Source organism: Chaetomium tenue (assembly GCF_020726465.1).
Source record: "Chaetomium tenue strain MPI-SDFR-AT-0079 chromosome Unknown F5144scaffold_2, whole genome shotgun sequence".
NCBI classification, from domain to species: Eukaryota; Fungi; Ascomycota; class Sordariomycetes; order Sordariales; family Chaetomiaceae; genus Chaetomium; species Chaetomium tenue.
The window spans coordinates 3,441,641-3,460,050 of record NW_027117330.1 but is presented as its reverse complement, the minus strand read 5'-3'; the positions used below and the strand labels follow the sequence as shown (position 1 = coordinate 3,460,050).

The 18,410-nt window shown below is 56.0% G+C and overlaps 8 protein-coding genes and 1 non-coding gene across 9 annotated transcripts; 4 read left to right on the top strand and 5 right to left on the bottom strand.

Annotated features, from left to right (window-relative positions):
* Nucleotides 1-486: 486 nt before the first annotated feature.
* Nucleotides 487-4,148, top strand: F5144DRAFT_642285 (glycoside hydrolase superfamily). Its single transcript, XM_066792796.1, has 3 exons — nt 487-1,483; nt 1,621-2,530; nt 2,600-4,148. The coding sequence occupies exons 1-3, from the start codon at nt 644-646 to the stop codon at nt 3,865-3,867; spliced, it is 3,018 nt and encodes a 1,005-aa protein (XP_066646842.1). The 5' UTR covers nt 487-643; the 3' UTR covers nt 3,868-4,148.
* Nucleotides 3,912-5,603, bottom strand: F5144DRAFT_126907 (CMGC protein kinase). The gene is made up of 5 exons (XM_066782269.1): nt 5,550-5,603; nt 5,173-5,494; nt 4,794-5,119; nt 4,436-4,737; nt 3,912-4,375 (listed from the first exon to the last, which is right to left on the bottom strand). The coding sequence occupies exons 2-5, from the start codon at nt 5,418-5,420 to the stop codon at nt 3,956-3,958; spliced, it is 1,296 nt and encodes a 431-aa protein (XP_066646841.1). The 5' UTR covers nt 5,421-5,494; nt 5,550-5,603; the 3' UTR covers nt 3,912-3,955.
* A 247-nt stretch (nt 5,604-5,850) lies between these two features.
* Nucleotides 5,851-5,938, bottom strand: F5144DRAFT_t45. The gene has a single exon. It is a non-coding gene; the product is annotated as a tRNA-Ala (tRNA).
* A 1,041-nt stretch (nt 5,939-6,979) lies between these two features.
* Nucleotides 6,980-8,741, top strand: F5144DRAFT_527613 (general substrate transporter; the record flags this gene model as incomplete). The annotated part of the gene is made up of 2 exons (XM_066786861.1): nt 6,980-8,458; nt 8,685-8,741. 2 exons carry the CDS (start codon nt 6,980-6,982, stop codon nt 8,739-8,741), a joined length of 1,536 nt encoding a protein of 511 aa, XP_066646840.1.
* F5144DRAFT_126838 (uncharacterized protein) lies at nt 8,714-10,153 on the bottom strand. The gene is made up of 3 exons (XM_066782268.1): nt 9,575-10,153; nt 9,177-9,508; nt 8,714-9,113 (listed from the first exon to the last, which is right to left on the bottom strand). The coding sequence occupies exons 1-3, from the start codon at nt 9,935-9,937 to the stop codon at nt 9,008-9,010; spliced, it is 801 nt and encodes a 266-aa protein (XP_066646839.1). The 5' UTR covers nt 9,938-10,153; the 3' UTR covers nt 8,714-9,007.
* Nucleotides 10,154-11,064: 911 nt separating this feature from the next.
* On the top strand, nt 11,065-13,291 carry F5144DRAFT_126799 (Sodium:dicarboxylate symporter). The gene is made up of 6 exons (XM_066782267.1): nt 11,065-11,724; nt 11,816-11,878; nt 11,956-12,691; nt 12,759-12,933; nt 12,999-13,032; nt 13,107-13,291. The coding sequence occupies exons 1-6, from the start codon at nt 11,433-11,435 to the stop codon at nt 13,256-13,258; spliced, it is 1,452 nt and encodes a 483-aa protein (XP_066646838.1). The 5' UTR covers nt 11,065-11,432; the 3' UTR covers nt 13,259-13,291.
* Nucleotides 13,292-13,412: 121 nt separating this feature from the next.
* F5144DRAFT_545349 (uncharacterized protein) lies at nt 13,413-14,643 on the bottom strand (the record flags this gene model as incomplete). The annotated part of the gene is made up of 2 exons (XM_066787356.1): nt 13,413-14,202; nt 14,279-14,643. The coding sequence occupies 2 exons, from the start codon at nt 14,641-14,643 to the stop codon at nt 13,413-13,415; spliced, it is 1,155 nt and encodes a 384-aa protein (XP_066646837.1).
* A 411-nt stretch (nt 14,644-15,054) lies between these two features.
* Nucleotides 15,055-16,462, bottom strand: F5144DRAFT_563049 (uncharacterized protein). Its single transcript, XM_066788353.1, is given in 3 exon segments — nt 15,055-15,073; nt 15,084-15,854; nt 15,914-16,462. 2 exon segments carry the CDS (start codon nt 16,054-16,056, stop codon nt 15,176-15,178), a joined length of 822 nt encoding a protein of 273 aa, XP_066646836.1. The 5' UTR covers nt 16,057-16,462; the 3' UTR covers nt 15,055-15,073; nt 15,084-15,175.
* Nucleotides 16,463-17,124: 662 nt separating this feature from the next.
* Nucleotides 17,125-18,401, top strand: F5144DRAFT_590612 (uncharacterized protein; the record flags this gene model as incomplete). The annotated part of the gene is made up of 2 exons (XM_066790173.1): nt 17,125-17,374; nt 17,494-18,401. 2 exons carry the CDS (start codon nt 17,125-17,127, stop codon nt 18,399-18,401), a joined length of 1,158 nt encoding a protein of 385 aa, XP_066646835.1.
* Nucleotides 18,402-18,410: the final 9 nt, after the last annotated feature.

The following is an 18,410-nucleotide window of genomic DNA, read 5'->3' as shown; positions in this document are numbered from 1 at the left end:
TCAGGGACGGGGAAACGGGCTTTTATGGGATGGGCCCTGAGCGAGACCTTCTCGGGCTTCATGACGAGATGTGCGATGGATCATTCGGAATAGCATCGAAGATAATGACCTGGGATGTTTCGCTCGCCCAGGAAGGGGAACTCGTTGCCCTATGTAATGTATTACGCATGTGATGGACAGAATTCAGGGACTTTTACCCCCCGACACTATTCCCATCCTGATATCCGCCCCCTCTCACATTGGCCAAGATCCACATTCCCCAAGCCATGCCGGCTCGGTTGGTTAGTCCGCCCTATCCGTACTCCTTGATGATCAACAGTCCCGAATGTTACGGTTCCCCCTCTAGTTTCCTCTCGTCGAATCTTATTGGTGCGCCTTGTTAATTATCCGTCGCCCCTGGATGTGCCGGCCAGTCGACTCTAACAAACAAATTGCTTACATGCCCCAAGTTAGCCCGCTCTTATGGCAGGGCAAAGAAATGGTGCATGATACTTTATCTTCCCGTCCGCTGCCCACATCTAAGTATTACTTTTCAGTCGGTTCACGCACCCAGCCTTGGCCCCCTCTCTTCACATGTGGTAAACGTCAATAGTTGCCTCCGGTGCACGTCTTCACAAGAAGCGCTTCGTATACCTCGAGTACCATGATCTTCTGGTGCCCCATAACGGGCCACTTTCGTCACTTCGGACGGTTATTTGGACCCCTTTCTTATCTCTTGTTTCTTTCCCTCCTCTTCCAATGCGGCCTCTCCGCCAACGCTTCCTCGCTATGGCCGATACTCGACAATGGACTCCAGAAGGAAATTCAATGGGACCATCACAGCATCATTATTAATGGCGAACGCCTGTTTCTATTTGGGGGAGAGATGCACCCCTTCCGGCTGCCAGTCCCCGAGCTGTGGGAAGATATTCTCCAAAAGATTAAAGCCTCGGGCATGCGGATGGTCTCGATCTACACGCACTGGGGATTTCACGCCCCAACCCCGGATACGGTAGACTTCAGCACCGGGCCCCGTAACATAACTCGGTTCCTCCAGATGGCGAAAGACATCGGCTTGTATGTGACGGTCCGGCCGGGGCCTCATATCAATGGAGAACTGAATGGTGGGGGCATGGCTTTGTGGGCAACAACGGACGAGTACGGTGCACTGCGACTCAACGGTACAGCCTACACGGAGGCTTGGACGCCGTATCAGGATGGCATCTCCCAACTCACGCGGCCATATCAGTTGACTGAAGACGGGACCGTTCTCATGTATCAGATCGAGAACGAGTACGCGAAACAGTGGAGAGACGAAAAGGCCCGGGTTCCCAACCTAGAAGCCGTGTCCTACATGGAAAAGCTCAAGGAAAACGCTAGGACGAACGGCATTGTCGTGCCGCTCATACACAACGTGCCGAACCGCAGTGGCCCCTCGTGGTCGAAGGACTATGATACCGTTGGTGCCGGTGGAAACGTGGATATCTACGGCTTGGACAGCTATGTAAGTGCGAGGGGAGACAACCGTTCTGTTTCAAGGCACTGACATCTCCCCCTCCCACTTAGCCACAATGCTGGTCCTGTGTCCTTGAGCAATGCGGCCCCATCACGCCCTGGGCCGTGTCCAACTACTCAGACCAGTTCCAATACGCTTCACCCAAGCAGCCGTCCCTCATGCCCGAGTTCCAAGGCGGGGCCACGACGCCATGGAACGGTCCGCTTGGTGGGTGCCCGGAGAGAACGGGCGTGGACTTTGTCAATTTCTACTACCGGGACAACATCGCACAGCGTGTTACCATGCTGACCCTGTACATGATATACGGCGGCACCAACTGGGGCTGGCTCGCGGCGCAGTTCCTCGGCAGCAGCTATGATTATGGCGCTGCTATAGCTGAGGACCGGAGCATCGGTGACAAGTACTATGAGATCAAGAACTTGGGCTTGTTCACGAGGGTTGCCGACGAACTTGCGCACACGGAGCGTGTGGGTACGGGTCTCGATTACACCAACAACACGGACCTCTTTACAACCGAGTTGCGGAACCCCGACACAGGAGCCGGCTTCTACGTTATTCGGCATGCTGACACGGCTTCGACGTCAGAGGAGTGGTTCGCCCTGAAGGTCAACACCAGTATTGGAGAGTTCTTTGTGCCCAAGATTTCCAGCGCCGTGATTCTCAGCGGGCACGAGGGCAAGATCCTGGTGGCTAATTTCCACTTTGGAGATCACACGCTGTACTACTCGACCGCCGAGGTCCTAACGTACTCCATCATCGATGGGAGACCGGTATTAGTGCTGTGGACGCCCAGGGGTAGGTCGGGAGAGTTCTATCTGAAAGGTGCGAAGGAGGGAGCCATTTTATCAGGGCCACCCGTCACTATTGTTGCGGTCGAACACGGAATCATCATTGGATACTACGACCAAAAAGAAGATATGACGGTTCTCGACTTTGACAACGGCGTCAGGGTGGTACTCGTGGACCGGAAGACGGCTTACAAGGTCTGGGCTCCGGCGCTGACGAACGATCCCAAGGTCCCCGTGGATCAAACCGGTACGTCCCCATTCGTGCTCCCTACCCCTAAATTGAACTTGAACAATGCTAAAATTCTTGCCCCCGTAGCCCTAGTCATCGGCCCGTACCTCGTCCGCTCCGCCCTCCTCACCGACAACACCACCATCTCCCTCACGGGTGACACCAACCGCACCACCCCCCTCGAAGTCTTCACCTCCTCCAGCATAACCCGCATCCTCTGGAACGGCATCGCCCTCCCCACCACCCAAACCAACCACTCCACCCTCCTTACCACCATCCCCGCCCCCCCATCCACGGACTCCTTCCAACCGCCTAAAATCACCTCCTGGAAATCCCACGACGCCCTCCCCGAGCGCCACCCCTCCTACCCCGACACCGGCCCCGCCTGGTCCCCCCTCAACACCACCACCACCACCACCAACACCACCACCTTCCCCCTCTCCGCCGACCCCCACGGCTTCCACACCGGCACCCTCCTCTGGCGCGGCCGCTTCCCCACCACCCCCAATATTACTGCACCAACAGGCATCCGCCTCGCTATCCAAGGCGGCGCCGCCCACGGCTGGTCCGCCTACCTCAACGGCGTGTACCTCGGTTCTTGGCCCGGGCGCAGCGATACGACGGTTAGCAACCTGACGCTGGCCTTTCCTGAGGGGGCGTTGGTGCAGGAGGAGAATGTGGTGCTGGTGGTGCAGGATGATACGGGGCATGAGCAGGGGGAGGAGGCGGGGAGTTTGCGGGGGTTGGTGGGGGGGTGGTTGGTGTTTGATGGTGACGGGGAGGGGGATGTGGGGGAGTGGCGGGTTGCGGGGACGGCGGGGGGGAAGCGGGGGGGGTTGGATGTAATGCGCACGATATATAATGAGGGGGGGTTGGTGGCGGAGAGGTTGGGGTGGCATTTGCCGGGGTTTGATGATAGTGATGGGGAGTGGGAGGAGGGAGAGGGGCCTGGGGAGGGGTTTGAGGGGGCGGGGGTGCGGTTTTATAGGGGGAAGCTGCCGCTGGATGTGCCGGAGGGAGTGGATGTGTCGTTGGCGTTTCGCTTTACGCCGGCAGAGGAGGATGTCCAACGGGAGACGCTGGCTTACAGGGTGCTGCTGTTTGTGAATGGCTGGCAGTATGGGCGGTATTATCCGTCGATTTCCCCTGAGAATACGTTCCCCGTGCCGGTTGGGGTGCTAAATTACAACGGGGAGAATGTCGTGGGTTTGGCGGTGTGGGCGTTGCAGGAGGAGGGGGCGCGGGTGGACGTCGAGGTTGTGGTGCGGTACGTGTTGGGCTCGTCGTTGGATGTCAAGTTTGACAGCAGCTATTTGCGGCCTGGGTGGGAGGCGGGTAGGCTGGAATATGCTTGAGAAGAGAAGAGGGTATTTTTATGATGGGAGGAACAACACGGGTACCTCATCGCTAACGAGGTAGTGGAGGTGTATCAAGACCTGTGTGCTAGTATCTATTCAACCATGGGTCCTCCAACAGCTCCCCCGCCGTCATCCTATCCTCCGGGCGCCATTGCAGCATCTTCCGCATAAAAGTCAAAAACTCCTTCTTATTATCCCCTTCCAAGTTTTCTTCGGATTCCTCTAGGCTTCTTCTGCCTTCGGTAATAGGAATGTCGGCCTTCCATTTCCCTAAACCAGCGCCGCAAAACAGGTAAATAACAGGGACGCGGAAAGGTACGGCAAGCGGGTGGGACTTACCGTCTTCCGTGAAGAACTCCGGGCTTCGTGACCCTCGCTGAACTAGATCGAGGGGAGGTGGGCCGAGCAACTCGATAACCTCGGCGAGATGCGCCCGTGTGGTGTAATATTTCTTCTCCCGATCGTACCCGTAGAACATATGTTTGTCTTGAAACACGTCCCAAATCTAGCATTGCGGTTAGAGATGTCTGGGTACCGAAAGAAGCTACTGAACACGAAAGCATACCATGGCTCCGACATTCCAGATGTCGATGGGGTAACTCCAGTCCATTTCCAGCATGACCTCGGGTGACCTGTAAACATTCGGCTGACAGTCGTATTTCCTTTTCTCATCGCCATAGACAGCCGATCCAAAATCACTCAGAACGACGCCGCCGAACACCTTTGGCAAGTCGAAACCGCGTGATTCATACACGGGCACACCATTGACGAACTTCCTCCTCGATGGGGTTTCTAGCTCGGCGGTGGTAAAAGCTTCAAGAATCTGCTCATCGGCGATCTCATGCAGAATGTTATCGGCTTTGATGTCTATTTTATTATCATTTCAGCCGAGATAGCTCCACAAGGCATGTATCTGGCCTCACCCGTGTGGACCACCCTGCATTCAGTGTGTAGGTAGTCAAGGGCGAATAGGAGCTGTTGAAGTGAGGTCTTGAGTAGAATCTCGGTGTATCTTCCGGCTGAGTTGCGACGGAGAAGGTCCTTCCAGCTATCCCACATGGGCATCTGGACAAGACATTGGTGGTCACTCCCTTGGCGCGAGAGCGTGAACAGGTCCAGTGCAGTTCGAACGTGATGACGGCCGGGATGATGGGAAGTGGCTGCTTTACGTATCTTCTCATAGATCTCAAACTCGTCTGCGCTGCGCCCATCTCGAGTGAAGACTTTTAACGCAACGTGCTTGTGCTTTCTGGGTCTATTATTTAGTTCTCGTTTTCTTTACCGGACAGAAGGCCTACGTACTCGAGATTGCGAGCAAGCCACACAGTCGAAGTGGTTCCGAAGCCGAGTTTCCCGAGCACTTGGTACTTAGAAGCGTACACATCCCCAATTTGTACGGGATAATACTGGCCTGCTGCAAACTCAGTGAACCGTTCTTCTTCCAGTATCTCGGAGTCATCCACGACTTGAAAGCCGGCCGTCGGAAACTTCAAGGGCGTCAATGGGGCTCTGCGCAGGAGTTGTTTGGTCCATTTGATGAGTGATGACATGGTTGCGGCTCGGCCAGGGGCATGAAAGATGATCCAGATGGGAGGCCTGAAGCTTGGAAGAACCAACGGCCGTGCTATGACAGGGGGTAAGGAATCGTTGCTACCTGGACGGGTCACGTGTTTGCTTGCCTTGCCCGTTCCATCCTTTTTGTTCCTAACTTGGTTTTGCTTTATAAAACCTTTGGGGGTGTGGTAATTTTGACCCTCAAAATGGTTGGTGATGTTCCATGTCCATTATTCCATATCGTCAAAAGGAGAAAGAGGTTCGCTCCCAGAGCCGCGACTACTCTAGATCATTGTTTTAGGGAGAATATATACCTCTGGGATTTGATACACTAACATCACATACCTGTACATATTATGAATCTCTACTATGGTAAGCACCTATTCACCGACAGATCAAACAAAAAGGAAACCCACAACTCTGTGCTGGATATACCCGGGATCGAACCGGGGACCTTTCACAAGGGCATATTCCAATATGCGAAGCGAAAATTATACCACTAGACCATATACCCAATTAATGGTTGTTGAGGGTCTGGGAAGAGAATGCTACAGAGTTGCGTAGGCCCGCAAAACCTGGGAGGTTGTGACCGCGGCACCAATTCAACAACCTGGATCCTTACTTGGTTAGCCTCAGTGCTTTATCTAGATAACTGATTCCTTTGAGTGCTATCGGACCTCGGACCCCAGCCCCCCCCCCTAGTTTGTACTTGGTGTTAAGGTTTAGGTTCAACCTACCCTGAGAATCCAGCGACTTTAGTCCTTCCCTATCTACCTACGTAGTATCATAGATTCGTTGAAGTCCCACAAAGGGCATTTCCCGTTAGCTACATGTACGGGAACCCTCCAGGAACATATGAGAATTTCCACCCTGAATGTTCAGCATATGACTTTAGCCCTCAACCCTCGTATCAATATCTCGTCGAGGGCAAATAGGAGGCCGTGAGAACAAGCCTGAGTACAGCAATATTATCACCGCGGTGTCATTACAAACCACCCCTATCCCTTGACCCTATTTGTGTTCTGTAATTTGGCTGGACTAAACACAAAGTATTCCTTGTTGTTAAGATTGGCGTGGCCTTGCACGACCTGCCGAGGACCTTTGACAATGCCGCATTCAGCCAACCACGCCCTAAAGGCTAATCATACATATAAGTAACCCTGAGTCCTCCGAGCGGTACCGTGGCCCAACGTTGCATACGGGTATTATAACCGATGCGAGGGCGTACGTCCCGCACAATAACATCCCGGCATTACCAGCCATTGCCGCAATCTCGCCAATTAAGTGGCCAGGGGCGTGGTGAGGGGAATTCGGCATATAGGGGTTGGCATTTGGCTAACGTGGACCCCAACCAATTCTGGATGGCTGGTTTTGATGCTGAATTCTGGACCATTTGTCTAAATACGATTGCAATCTAGGTACCTCTTTTCTTCTTCTTCTTCAACATGGCCTTCTCAGGCCCGCCTCCCCTCCCATTCCCATAACGAACCACACCATCCACCACCACCACCACCACCACCATCACCGCACCCACAACCACTCCATCCTTTTTACTATGACAACCCCCACCCCACCCACCCCTCCCCCCGCGCGCAGCCGCCTCCTCGCCGAAAAGCGCGTCGTCCTCATCAGCTTCCTCATCGCGCTCGGCCAATTCCAGTACGGCTACGACTCGGCCGCCATCGCCGGCTTCCAGAGCATGCCGGGCTTCCTCGAGGTGTACGGGTACGTGGACGCCAGCAACCCGCTCGGGCTCAACATCAGCACCGACGTGCAGCGGCTGATCCAGTCGCTGATGAACGTGGGCGGGTTCGTGGCGGCGGTGGCGATTTATTTTGCGCATGCGCGCGTGTCGCGTCGGGTGGGGTTGTGGGTTGGGTGTGGGTTTGCGGTTTTGTCGGTTTCGTTGCAGTTGGGGTTGCATAGTTTGGGGGGGTTGTATGCGGGCAGGTTGTTGTTGGGGGTGTCGAATGGGTTTTTGGTGCCGTATTGTGTGACATATATGACGGAGGCGGCGCCGTCGATGTTGAGGGGGCCGATTGTGGGGATGAGCACGTTTCAGACGTCGTTGGGGGCGTTGTTTGGGATTTTGGTCGATAATTATTGCCAGCCGTATGGGGGCACGGCTTCGTGGAAGATCCCGCTGGGGGTCATGTACATTGTGCCGGCGTTTCTGACGGTGTTGTTGCTGTTTCTGCCGGACACGCCGCGGTTTTATGTGACTCAGGGGCGGGAGGACAAGGCGATGCGGGCGATCCGACGGCTGCGCGGGATCAAGGATGAGGTGCTGCTCCGGGCCGAGGTGGAGGACATCAAGAGCGCGTTCTTGATGGAGCAAGAGATACACGCCGGGGTGCATCTGACCGATATGTTCAGGGGCTCGGACCTTCGACGGACACTGCTCAGCTACGGGGCGAATATTGCCGGTATTGCCACTGGCGTCACGTTCATGGCTGGGTTCTCGGTGTACCTGTTCGTGCAGGCCAGGGTCGGTTCACCCTTTGCTTGGGTCATGATATCCTTGGCGATCGCGTTGACGGGCAACATGTTGGCGTTCCCGGCGATGCGTTACTTTGGGCGCCGCGAGCTCCTCGTCGTCACCTCGGTGATCTCGTCAGCCATGATGTTTGGCATGGCCATTGTCTACACCGCCTCGGGTGGGCACTCGTCTGCCGCAAGCAAAGCGCTCGTCGCCTTGAGCATCGTCTACACCTGGGTGTATGGTGTCGGCCAGGGACCGGTTTTATGGGCGCTTGGGACCGAGATTCCCTCCCAACGGTTGCGTTCGCAGACTGTGGGTACCGCATCGGGGCTGAACTTCATTGTCGGCTGGTTGGTCTCCTTCTTTACCCCCTACTTCATCAACCCGGACCATTTGGGATGGGGGCCAAAGTATGGGTACATCTGGGGCGGGAGCAACTTAGTTGTGGCCGTGTGGGCGTTTTTCTTTGTTCCCGAAACGAAGGGGAGGAGCTTGGAGCAGCTGGACGAGTTATTCGAGAAAAGAGTGGCTGCGCGGAAGTTTTCGTCCTTCGTTCCGGAGCGGCAGCTTGTTGATGATCACGTTGGAGAAGCGATTCACAGGAGAAACCGGGACATGGAAGATCAAGAAGCCGTTGCTGTTGAGACAGAAGATTTGGAGAAAAAGTGATTGATGGGGGGATGAGGCCACTAGCCATGTACTTCTTTTGTCTAGATTGTTTTGATATCACTTTTGATCGGTTATCAACTTATGGAACATGGGATGGACAAAACGTTAGCATAGAGGACGTGCCGGTGCTACCTTGCAAGTTTGCCCCTGGAGTAATGTTTCCTGACGATCAGGTGGCAACCTAAAGGTGCTTGCGAAACTTCCCTTATGTTTGAAGCAGAGTTAAGTAACATCATGGGAAGGCCCCGAAGAGTCGCCAAGGCAGCCACTCACACTGCGTTGATACTGCCGCTCTTTTCTGGTTATCCTCGTCTATAGTCCTATTAGGGGGAAGCAATGGCAGAACCAAACTCGGCTACGGTAGATGATCCACTAGGGATGAATGGTATCAATGTTGGAGTATCCTAATAACCCAATTTCTCACGACCTTTCCTAGTCCTTCCAAAGCTCATAGTCACTAAAGTATTGCTCGTGAATCCTCCTCGCATAATCCACAATGACGGGAAAGCTGCGGACTATCTGTTCTGTAGCCGGTGCCCTAGGACGGTCGTTAACACTGGCTATCACTCCAACGTTGACATCTCAGGAAGGGGAAACCTACTGTGCGCAATCCAGAGCCGCAGCAATAAAACCAAAGACGGTCGCGTCAGCCTCGGTGGGATTGGCGCCACCGAGAATCCAAAAAGGACCGGCCTTTTCGGCCTCGTAGGCCTTATTGCGCGAATCAACCAACAGGGCGTTCACGTTCCCCCAAACCTCCAGCTTCGTGTTCTTGGCCTCGTCATCTGTAAACTGGAGCACGCCCTGGCCGAGGAGCCTAGCTTTTGTGGAACGGTAGGCCAACAGACCGATGAAGAACCTCACAAAGAAGGGCATGGCGCTGAGGGCGTTGTCCCGCATCACGTAATAGTTGTCAATCCACCGCTCACGGACCTGCCGAGGTTAGCCGGTCGGCCCCTTTCCCCTTTTCTAGGTACCACCCGCGTCGGCCGTCCTCACCTGATAAAAGTACAACTTATCCTCCAACAACGCCCTCACCGCCAAATCCCTCGCCCTCTCCACCGGCGTCAAACCCGCATTCAAATCCTGGAGATACCCATCCCCAACCAGCCTGCGCGTGATGAGCGTCGAGTCGGCCAGCTGCTCCGGGGCCGTGCCCGGGGCTCCCTCGACATCGAGGTAGGGGATCTTGCCGCGGGGCGCCTTAAACACCGACCCCGTGGCGACCTTGTAGGTGACGCCGCCGAGGCGCAGGCGGGTCTCAAGCTTGTTTACGAAGGGCGAGGCGACGTGCCGTCCGCGTGCGGGGAAGCCGCTGTAGAGGGTGAGGGATGGGACTTGGATTTCTGGTTGGGATGTCATGTTTCTTTTGGGTTGGGGATTTAATACGTAGGTGACTGTGGATGGGTAGGAATATTAGGTGGAAGTTAAATTTCAGTGTGTGGAAACTGGGAAGGATGCGTTGTGTACAGATTAAATTGAAGAACAAAGAGAATAAAAAGAATGATGCTACATGGGGATGAATGCTGTTTGAGATGTTCAATAAATGGAAACGCTCAAGGCAGAAGTCATCGCTGGCTCCGGAGCCGTCAAGTATTTCCGAACACTTCCGAGTCTCCGAGGCTGACTCGATCGGCGTCGATGAGCCCGGAAGCGGCGCCGTTGGGGGCCGATTTAGGTTTTCAGCCCCCAATTCAACGTTTCTCATGAGAGCTGTTCCAGGCAGCAGCTGAGGGGGCTGACTGCAGCGGTCTCAGGTCGCGTGCCCAAGAGCGAGAAGGAAGGTGGGGCCAAGATGCCGCCTTTCCCTTTTGGATTTTTAACTTTTTACGGCGAACCGCGAACCGCGACCCCAACCCAACAATCTCGAGCTAAAAGAATTAGCTTACGGAGGAGTTCCTTGGAATTGCGCCGACATAGCCTAGCAAGGGGCATGCTATCTTGTCTGGCCATGTTCCCCGCAAGCGAAGCCGAATCCTTCACCGACAGGCGATAAGGCTCAATGGCCAAGCTCTGCGAGGGGCCATCAGGTGGTGCCAACTTCGGTATCAAGCCTTGCTTATCTTGGTCAAGACTGCCGACGAGGTCGGATCTGCGACCGAGAAACGTGCGAGGAGGCTCAAAGAGCCACAAAAGCACGTAAGGGGTACCGTACCTTCTCCACTACCTTAAACGTTACCGGGCTTTAGCTCATCAAGCTTGTCAGGTTCCCCACATTGTCTCTCGGTTTCCAAGACAGGATTCTCGGGCCAAGAGATGGGATTGTTCTCCTCGGTGACTGCTTCCAGCTCTTCGCCGGCTAGAGACAGGGATTACACCCGATCCAGCAGCGCGAGCAACGTCGGCTCATAGATGAGAATCTGGGGCGGGTAAGCCGTCCCTTGGCTCGCGCCGAGCCGCCAAGTCTCGGTTGTCTTCCTGAGTTCTGGAGATTTTCCTTGGACCTTCCTAACGTTGTCACTTGGCACTGGGCAGCGGCGAGAAAATCCTCAAGGATTGGTCCTCGCGAGGGTTTCCCCGCCAAAACCATGGCACCCATGGCAGACCAACAGCCCCTTTGTGTAACCGGATGTGGCAGGTCGAAGGACGCCCGAGGACGCCTACCCCCGGTCTTGGTGGTGTGTATCTCTGACCAGTGGTGGCAAGGTCGCAACATGGCTACCAACGGGGCCTCTGGGGCGCAATCAAGGTCGGGCCGAAGCAGAATAATATTAAGGTGAACCCACCCTCCTCACTTGGTGCGGTGCGAGCCTCATCGGACCTCTCCTCTCCCACTCGGTCGCGCTCTATCCAGGCCCGTCGACGACGCATCACCACGCACGTCTGGAGTCGCGAGAGTCCCATCACCACCGGCACAATGTCAGCAGAAAAGACGGAAGCGATGCAGGACGACGTGCGCCGCACGCCCACGTCGACGAGCTCCCCGCCCCAGACGGCCGAGTTCGAAACGGCCGAGCTCGAAACGAAGAAGAAGCCATGGTGGAACTCGGTCCGTGAGGCGGGCTCGGCCACACAAATCGTCATTGCCGCCGCCCTAGGCATCGGTATCGGGCTCGCCGTGAGCTCGACTGTTGACGATATTCCGGCGGCGGCGACCACCATTGTGGCTATTCCGGGCAGGCTCTGGTTGCGGGCGTTGAAGGCTGTCGGTATGTGGCCTACCACTAGGGGTTATGACAACGGCACCGTTGCGTAACGTGGTGGGGCAAAGGGGTTGAGCTGACAGCCGGTGCCTTTTAGTCTTGCCGTTGATTGTCACAGCTATGATTTTGGCTGTCCAGCGTCTTCGCGTGATGACCGGTGGTAAGTGCCTGCAACAATCTACAATATCAAATTAAATATGTACGAACAATGGCTGACATGGCGGGCTAACTAACCAGGCGGAAAAATCCTTGCCCGCTGGACTGTTGGCTACTATGTCCTGACCACGCTCTTGGCCATCGTTATCAGCACCATCCTAACGGACCTCGTCTGGGGCCGACTGATGCAAGTGGTTAGCGGCGACAGCCTCGCAGTGTCCGAGGAAGACGCCAAGACAATTGCGGACCGCGAAAAGCTTGAAATCGCAGACGTAGTGTCTCAGATGTTTGACTCGTTCATCCCGGCCAACGTCGTCAACGCTCTGGCCACCGACAGCCTGCTTGCCGTCCTTATCACCGCTATCGTTGTCGGCTACCTGCTCAACCCGGCGTCGGCCATCGTTCGCGTTCTGGAGGAGGTGGAGGTCATGATCACCAAGATCATCACCGTCCTCATCAAGCTCGCCCCCATCGGTGTCTTCTTCCTGATCCTGCCGAACCTCTTCAAGCTCGATATCGCCGAAATCGGCCTCAACCTCGGCATCCTGATCGGTGGCGGCGTCGCCAACATGGCGCTTCACCTGTTCATCGTGCTCCCCATAATCTTCTTCGCCATCACAAGGACCAATCCGTACAAGTACTGGTTCAAGTGTTCGCAGGCGTGGATCACGGCGTGGGGTTCGGCATCGTCCGCGGCCACACTCCCCATGACGATGAAGTGTGTCACCGCTCAGGGTGTGCCCCTCACCATCACCAAGTTCAGCGTCCCGCTCGGCTGCCTGGTCAACATGGATGGCACGGCCATCTACTTCCCACTGTATGTCCAAGCCTTCCTCACATTGCGTTTGGGGATTACGATGAGGAGACTAATCGGCGCGGTTTAGATGCGTCGTGTTTCTTGCAGTAACGCAGGGAATCAAGCTCACGCCGGTTGACTATGTCATTATCTGCCTGCTTTCCACGCTCGCCAGTATCGGCACCACTCCGATCCCCAGCTCTTCCCTGGTCTTGACCGTCATGATTGCCCAGAGCGTCAATGTGCCCATCACGGGCATGTACGTACGTATTATCCTGCCGTTGTGTGGCCTCCATGCAGTACAGTACCTGGCTAACACACAATACAGGCCATTATCATTAGCATCGATTGGTTCTTGGACCGTATGTGCCCCTTATCTCTTTGCCCACACCACCCCCTGGCCCCTATTTAACATGCAACTAACACCCCTCGATAGGCTTCCGGACGGCCGTCAATGTATCGGGCGATATGTATGCTGCCAGAATTCTCCAAAAGCTTACTGGGATCCAGGACGACCCCAGTGAGATGTCGAGCGAGGATGAGGAGCACGTCGTGGGCCGGGTCGAGGAGAACTCCCAGCGAGTTTGAGATACTCGAACATGAGGGGTGGGATACCTCGGGCGCGTGGTTAGGTAGCGTTAAAGCAATGGAATTTTATGATGTCATGCCAGGCAAACCGGCCGAGACCGAAAGAGACTTGGCATTTCCACGCAATGCGCGTTCACGCCAACTGTGAGGTTCCTCATCCATGATACGGGGTTGTGGGGGTGTGGTTGTGACTCCAACGACCGTTTCCTGTTGGCAACTCGACCGGTGGCCCCGCGAACCCGCCATGGTTCGGCATCTCGACGACGGCTGATTCGCTTCCGACCTCGACGCGGCTCGGCTGGCTCCAGACCTCGGCAGGAGTCTGCTGGTTCGGGGAGAGCATCGTGCCCGCGTACTTGTGGTCGTACTGCGGGTGGTAGCCATACTGTTGCTGGTGGTCGGACTGCGGCTGGTGCCCCCCGGGCGCTCCTTGGGCATCCATCTCCGCTGCTGCCTCCGCCTGCTTTCTTTTCCTGTTCCTGATAAACCACAGCACTGCTAGCACGCCCAGCAAAATGCCCCCCAGCGCCGCACCGACAGCGATCCCGACGATTGCCCCTGTCGAAAGCCCACCTCCATCTGCGGCCGCCCCAGAAGAACCGGGTGAAGCCGCGCCTGAGCCGGTCGACTGCGAAGCCACCGACGTTGTATCATCCGACGCTGAGGATCGCCCTGTCGTGGACGGAGGTGCGGTGGAGGATGCGAGATCGGAGGCGCGATAGTTCAGCTGGAACATCGGGGCGAACAGGGTGAATGGTGCCGAGGTTTCGACCGTACCGGTCGACGTGTCGTCGGTCACGGTCGCCGTGATGTCGATGAAGGCCGGGTTGGTGACCTGGGCGAGGTTGACCAGCACCGTGCCGGAACAGGAGCCGGTCTGGGCCACCAGGTCGGGTGCCGTGGCGATGCAGGTGTTGCCGTTGTGGTTCGTGCACTCGAAGCCCCTGCGACAGACCGGTCAGCGCCAACGGGGACTTGTCAGTAGAATATGGTAGGTAAGTAAGGTGGGTGTGTACGGACGTGGGACAACACCCGATGGCGGTCTCGCCCGCGATCAGGGGGAACTCGATCGCCCAGTCCGATCGGCCGCTATATTCGGCCGTGCAGGCCGCCGTGTAGCCCGTCGGGCAGGCCAAACCGGGGGAGTAGAACCCCCATCCGTTGAAAGCGGGTACTGGCGTCCCGGCGCGTTGGATCGCAGGAGGCCAACAGGTGGTGTGGTCCTGTGGTATCCCTCTCTCGTCGCTTATCACGCATTGCTGACCCCTGTAACCCTCCACGCACGTTATACAGTCGATGACATGGATGGTGCAGCTGTCGGGCATCGACCATGTTGTGGTTAACGGCCCGAGCAATGTGCCTTGCACGCCCCTGAACTCGGCCATTGCGTTGAAGGGAAAGTCAAAAGCGCGACGAGATGCGAAAACGGTTGGGAATTTGACGCCTCTTTTTTCCATCCTGGAAAACCGGGGGGAGTTGGCTTATTTATTCGTCAGCCCCATTTCAGCTTTGCATTCGAGCCCTCCATGTCAGCCATTCAGCTCGTCTCCCATGTGCCCCTCCCCTGCTTTTGTCAAGTTCATTGGCACAAGGCTTCGGGAACAAGGGGGCTTGCCAATATCCCCGGTTCAACGGTAAAGCTGAGCATTTTAGACGGTCACTGCGCCTCTGAGGTTAGGGGTCTTCATCCTTTCACATGGACTACGCAGTACGCACCCCTGAGCAAAATACAGGTCTCACGCCACATGCATAAGTACTTCACAGCCGAACCAAGCCCGAATTTGCAAAAAAAAAAAAAGAAGAAAAAAAGAAGAAAAAAAAAGGAAAAAAAAAGAAAAAAAAAGAAAAAGGCAAAAAAGACGAGGTGCAATATAATCCTTCATTATCATTATTGCTTAAGGTTACTTAGAGTTCAGGTTACCTAGGATTTGGATGGTGGTTGTGACTCCAACGGTCGCTTCCCGATGACAACTCAGCCGGCTGAGTCCAGAGCTCGGTCCGGTACGGTTGGTTTGAGCCAGGCATCTCCGCTGGGTACTTGTAATCGTACTGCGGTTGCTCGGGTGGTTGGCTTTCTGCCAACTCTGGCGCCCCGGCCCTCCTCTTCTTCCTGATAAACAAAATCGCCAACACGCCTAGCAAAATACCCCCAAGCGCGGCACCGACGGCGATCCCAACGATCGCCCCCGTCGAAAGCCCGTCTTGCTCCGGGGCACCCCCGGGATGGCTGGAAAAGGAGGAATCGTCTGGGACGAACGGGTCCGAGGATATCGGCGGTGAATTTGAACTTTCCGAGGGCTGGGCTTGGGCCGTGGGAGGCGTTGTCGTTTGTGCGAGGTCCGATGCCTGGTAGTTCAACTGAAACATGGGTGCCAGCAGAGCCATCTGCTTTGAGGCTTGTGTTGCCAGAGGGCCTCGCCCGCCGGTGGAAGTTGCTTCTGTTATGGTCGTCATGATATCGATAAACACCGGGTAGGTGACCGGGGCGACGTTGACCAACTCTCTCCCAGAACACCGACCGGTGGTGACGGTCAGCTGGGTGTTCGCGGCGGCGGCGACGCATGTCTGGCCGTTGAGATTTGTACACCTGAAGCCCCTATGATAGTGAACAGTCAGTCCCAATAAAAAGTGTTTAGTTGGCGGGAGACAACATACTCAGGGCAACATCCAACTGCTGTCTCGCCAGGGATCAGAGTGAACTCCACTTCCCAGTCCGACCGCTTCCCATATTCCGCCGTGCAGGCCGCTGTATAGCCCGTCGGACACGCTAGGCCAGGGGAGTAAAAGCCCCATCCCATGAAAGGGAACTTTGGTGTCCCGGCCTCTGTTAATGCAGGAGGCCAGCAGCCGGTATAGTCAAATGGAGCCCCTGTCCCTTCCTCGTCATCTTCTCGCACCTCACATCACTGACCACTGAAACCACCATCACAAGTTGCGCAGGGGACGATATGGACGCTGCAGCTACTGGGCATGGACCACGCCGTGGTCAACGGCCCCAGCAATGTGCCGGGTCTGCCAGTGATGACCATTGGATAGGTTGGGTTGGGTTGGGTGAAACCGTGAAAGAGAATATGGTAGGGATGGGCGGGCGATACTGATAGAATGCAGCAGCAATACTGAGATTCAGAAGGGTTTACGGGTCTCACTTTGGCAGGCCGCGGGTCATTACTGCACGAATCGATACTTTACCGCACCGCCCCCACGGCGTTGCATGTTTAGACCGTTGCAATGGCAGGGAGAGCGCGCTTAATTTCCGAGATTGGTAGGGTGCGGGCGGCCTGTCACAGTGTGCTTACCGTACGACGGAAAGAGATTACCTTAGTTAAGAGAATAACATAGGTACATAACATGCACAAGTCGATCCATAAATCCCTTACTTTTGTGCTATTACATATAGGCTCTCCCTCAATATGTATACTGCGTAGAGCACAACAGACACGGCGGTAATCTATCAGGGATATTCTTCTCTTTAGGTACATTCCCCGCCACGCTGAGAGAGATATTCACATCTGCGTCCGATACCAAGTGTACATACACAGTGCTGTGGCTTGAAACAGCGAACACGGCCCCCAAATGTCGCTTGGCGGATCGTCTCGCCTCTGTTCTTGCCAATCGGATTTGCTTGCTCAGACACACCCTTGCTGAATATACCCAACCACTTGGGCGGGCGGTTAGGGAGGTTACACGACGAATGCAGTTGGTTGATAAAAAGAAATGACGAGGCCATGATTCCTCGCCCCTGTTGATGCGTCGGAACGCGGAAGCAACCGCAGCCCATTTCTGCCTCGCCAACCCTCACTCAACCTTTTCCGTTTCTCGAGACGAGCTGCTCCTCACCGCCGCGTTTCCTCCCCCGATCGTTATCCATGTTGACAGCAGCAAAAGCCCTCGTTCCAACATCTTGGGGCCGGGTGCCCCTCCGATATGTGATCGTCGGCGCGACCTTTCTCTCGCTGATTCTACTTCTCGCAACGAACCACACGCGATCCTACCTCCCATCATGGCCATCACAAGGGTCAACGCCAGCATCCTCAGCGGGCGACACAATCCCTAACACCGTCCACCTGGTGCACATCCTCCCGGAGGACGCGACCGACTTCACCTTTCAGTTCAGCCGTAAGTACCAAGCACCACGCGAAGCATCCAACCAACCCCCTCCACATCCACAGAACGCCATCACCCACCCATCCAAACCTCGATCCCTCCCACTAACCCATGCCCCCCCAACCCACCAGACTTCCTCTGCATCTTCGCCGCGAACCACCACCTCCGCCCGCACACCATCTACCTGCACACCAACACCGACACCCACAGCGGTGCCTACCTGCGCGCAGCCAACGGCACCACAGGAAAATGGAACCGCCTCATCTTCACCCACTTCCCGCACCTCCAAATCCGCCAAGTCACCGTCCCCACCCACGCCAGCAACGGCAAGGCCCTGCAGAACATGGAGCACCGCTCCGACTTTGTCCGCGTGCGCGCCGTGCACGACCTCGGCGGCGTATACCTGGACTGGGACGCGCACGCGCTAAGGGATCTGGCGCCGCTGCGGCGGGCCGGGTTTAAGGCCGTGGGGGGAAGGCAGTTGGGCGGGCAGGTGAATAGCGGGACGTTTATGTCGGCGGCCAAGGGGCGGTTGATTCGGTTGTGGATGGAGCGGATGGGGCAGGTGTACACGGGCGGATGGACGGATCATAGTAATGCGGAGTTGACGCGGATTGCGGAGCGGTTGGTGGCGGATCCCGCGGGGAGGGAGGTGCTGATTATGGAGAGGGAGGCGTTCGCGCCGGGGAGTTGGCAGACGGGGGATACGGATATGCTGTTTCAGGTGCATGAGGAGGAGGTGTCGGCGTTGGAGGGGAAGAAGCAGGGGGATGGGCTGGCGGAGTATCGGGAGGGGTTTGCGGAGCGCTGGGATCACCCGGAGAGGTTCCCTGAGTGGGTGAGGGACTGGTCCGCTACGTATCTGCTGCATGCGTTCTCGCCGCATCGTTGGGGGCATGAGGTGCCGGGGTTTAAGCAGATCACGCCAAGGTATGTGCTGGAGAGGAGGAGTAACTTCGCCAGGGCTGTGTATCCCATGGCTAAGATGATGTATGATCTGGGGTTGATCGAGATAGACGATCCATGGTCGGGGACATAAATAAGGTTT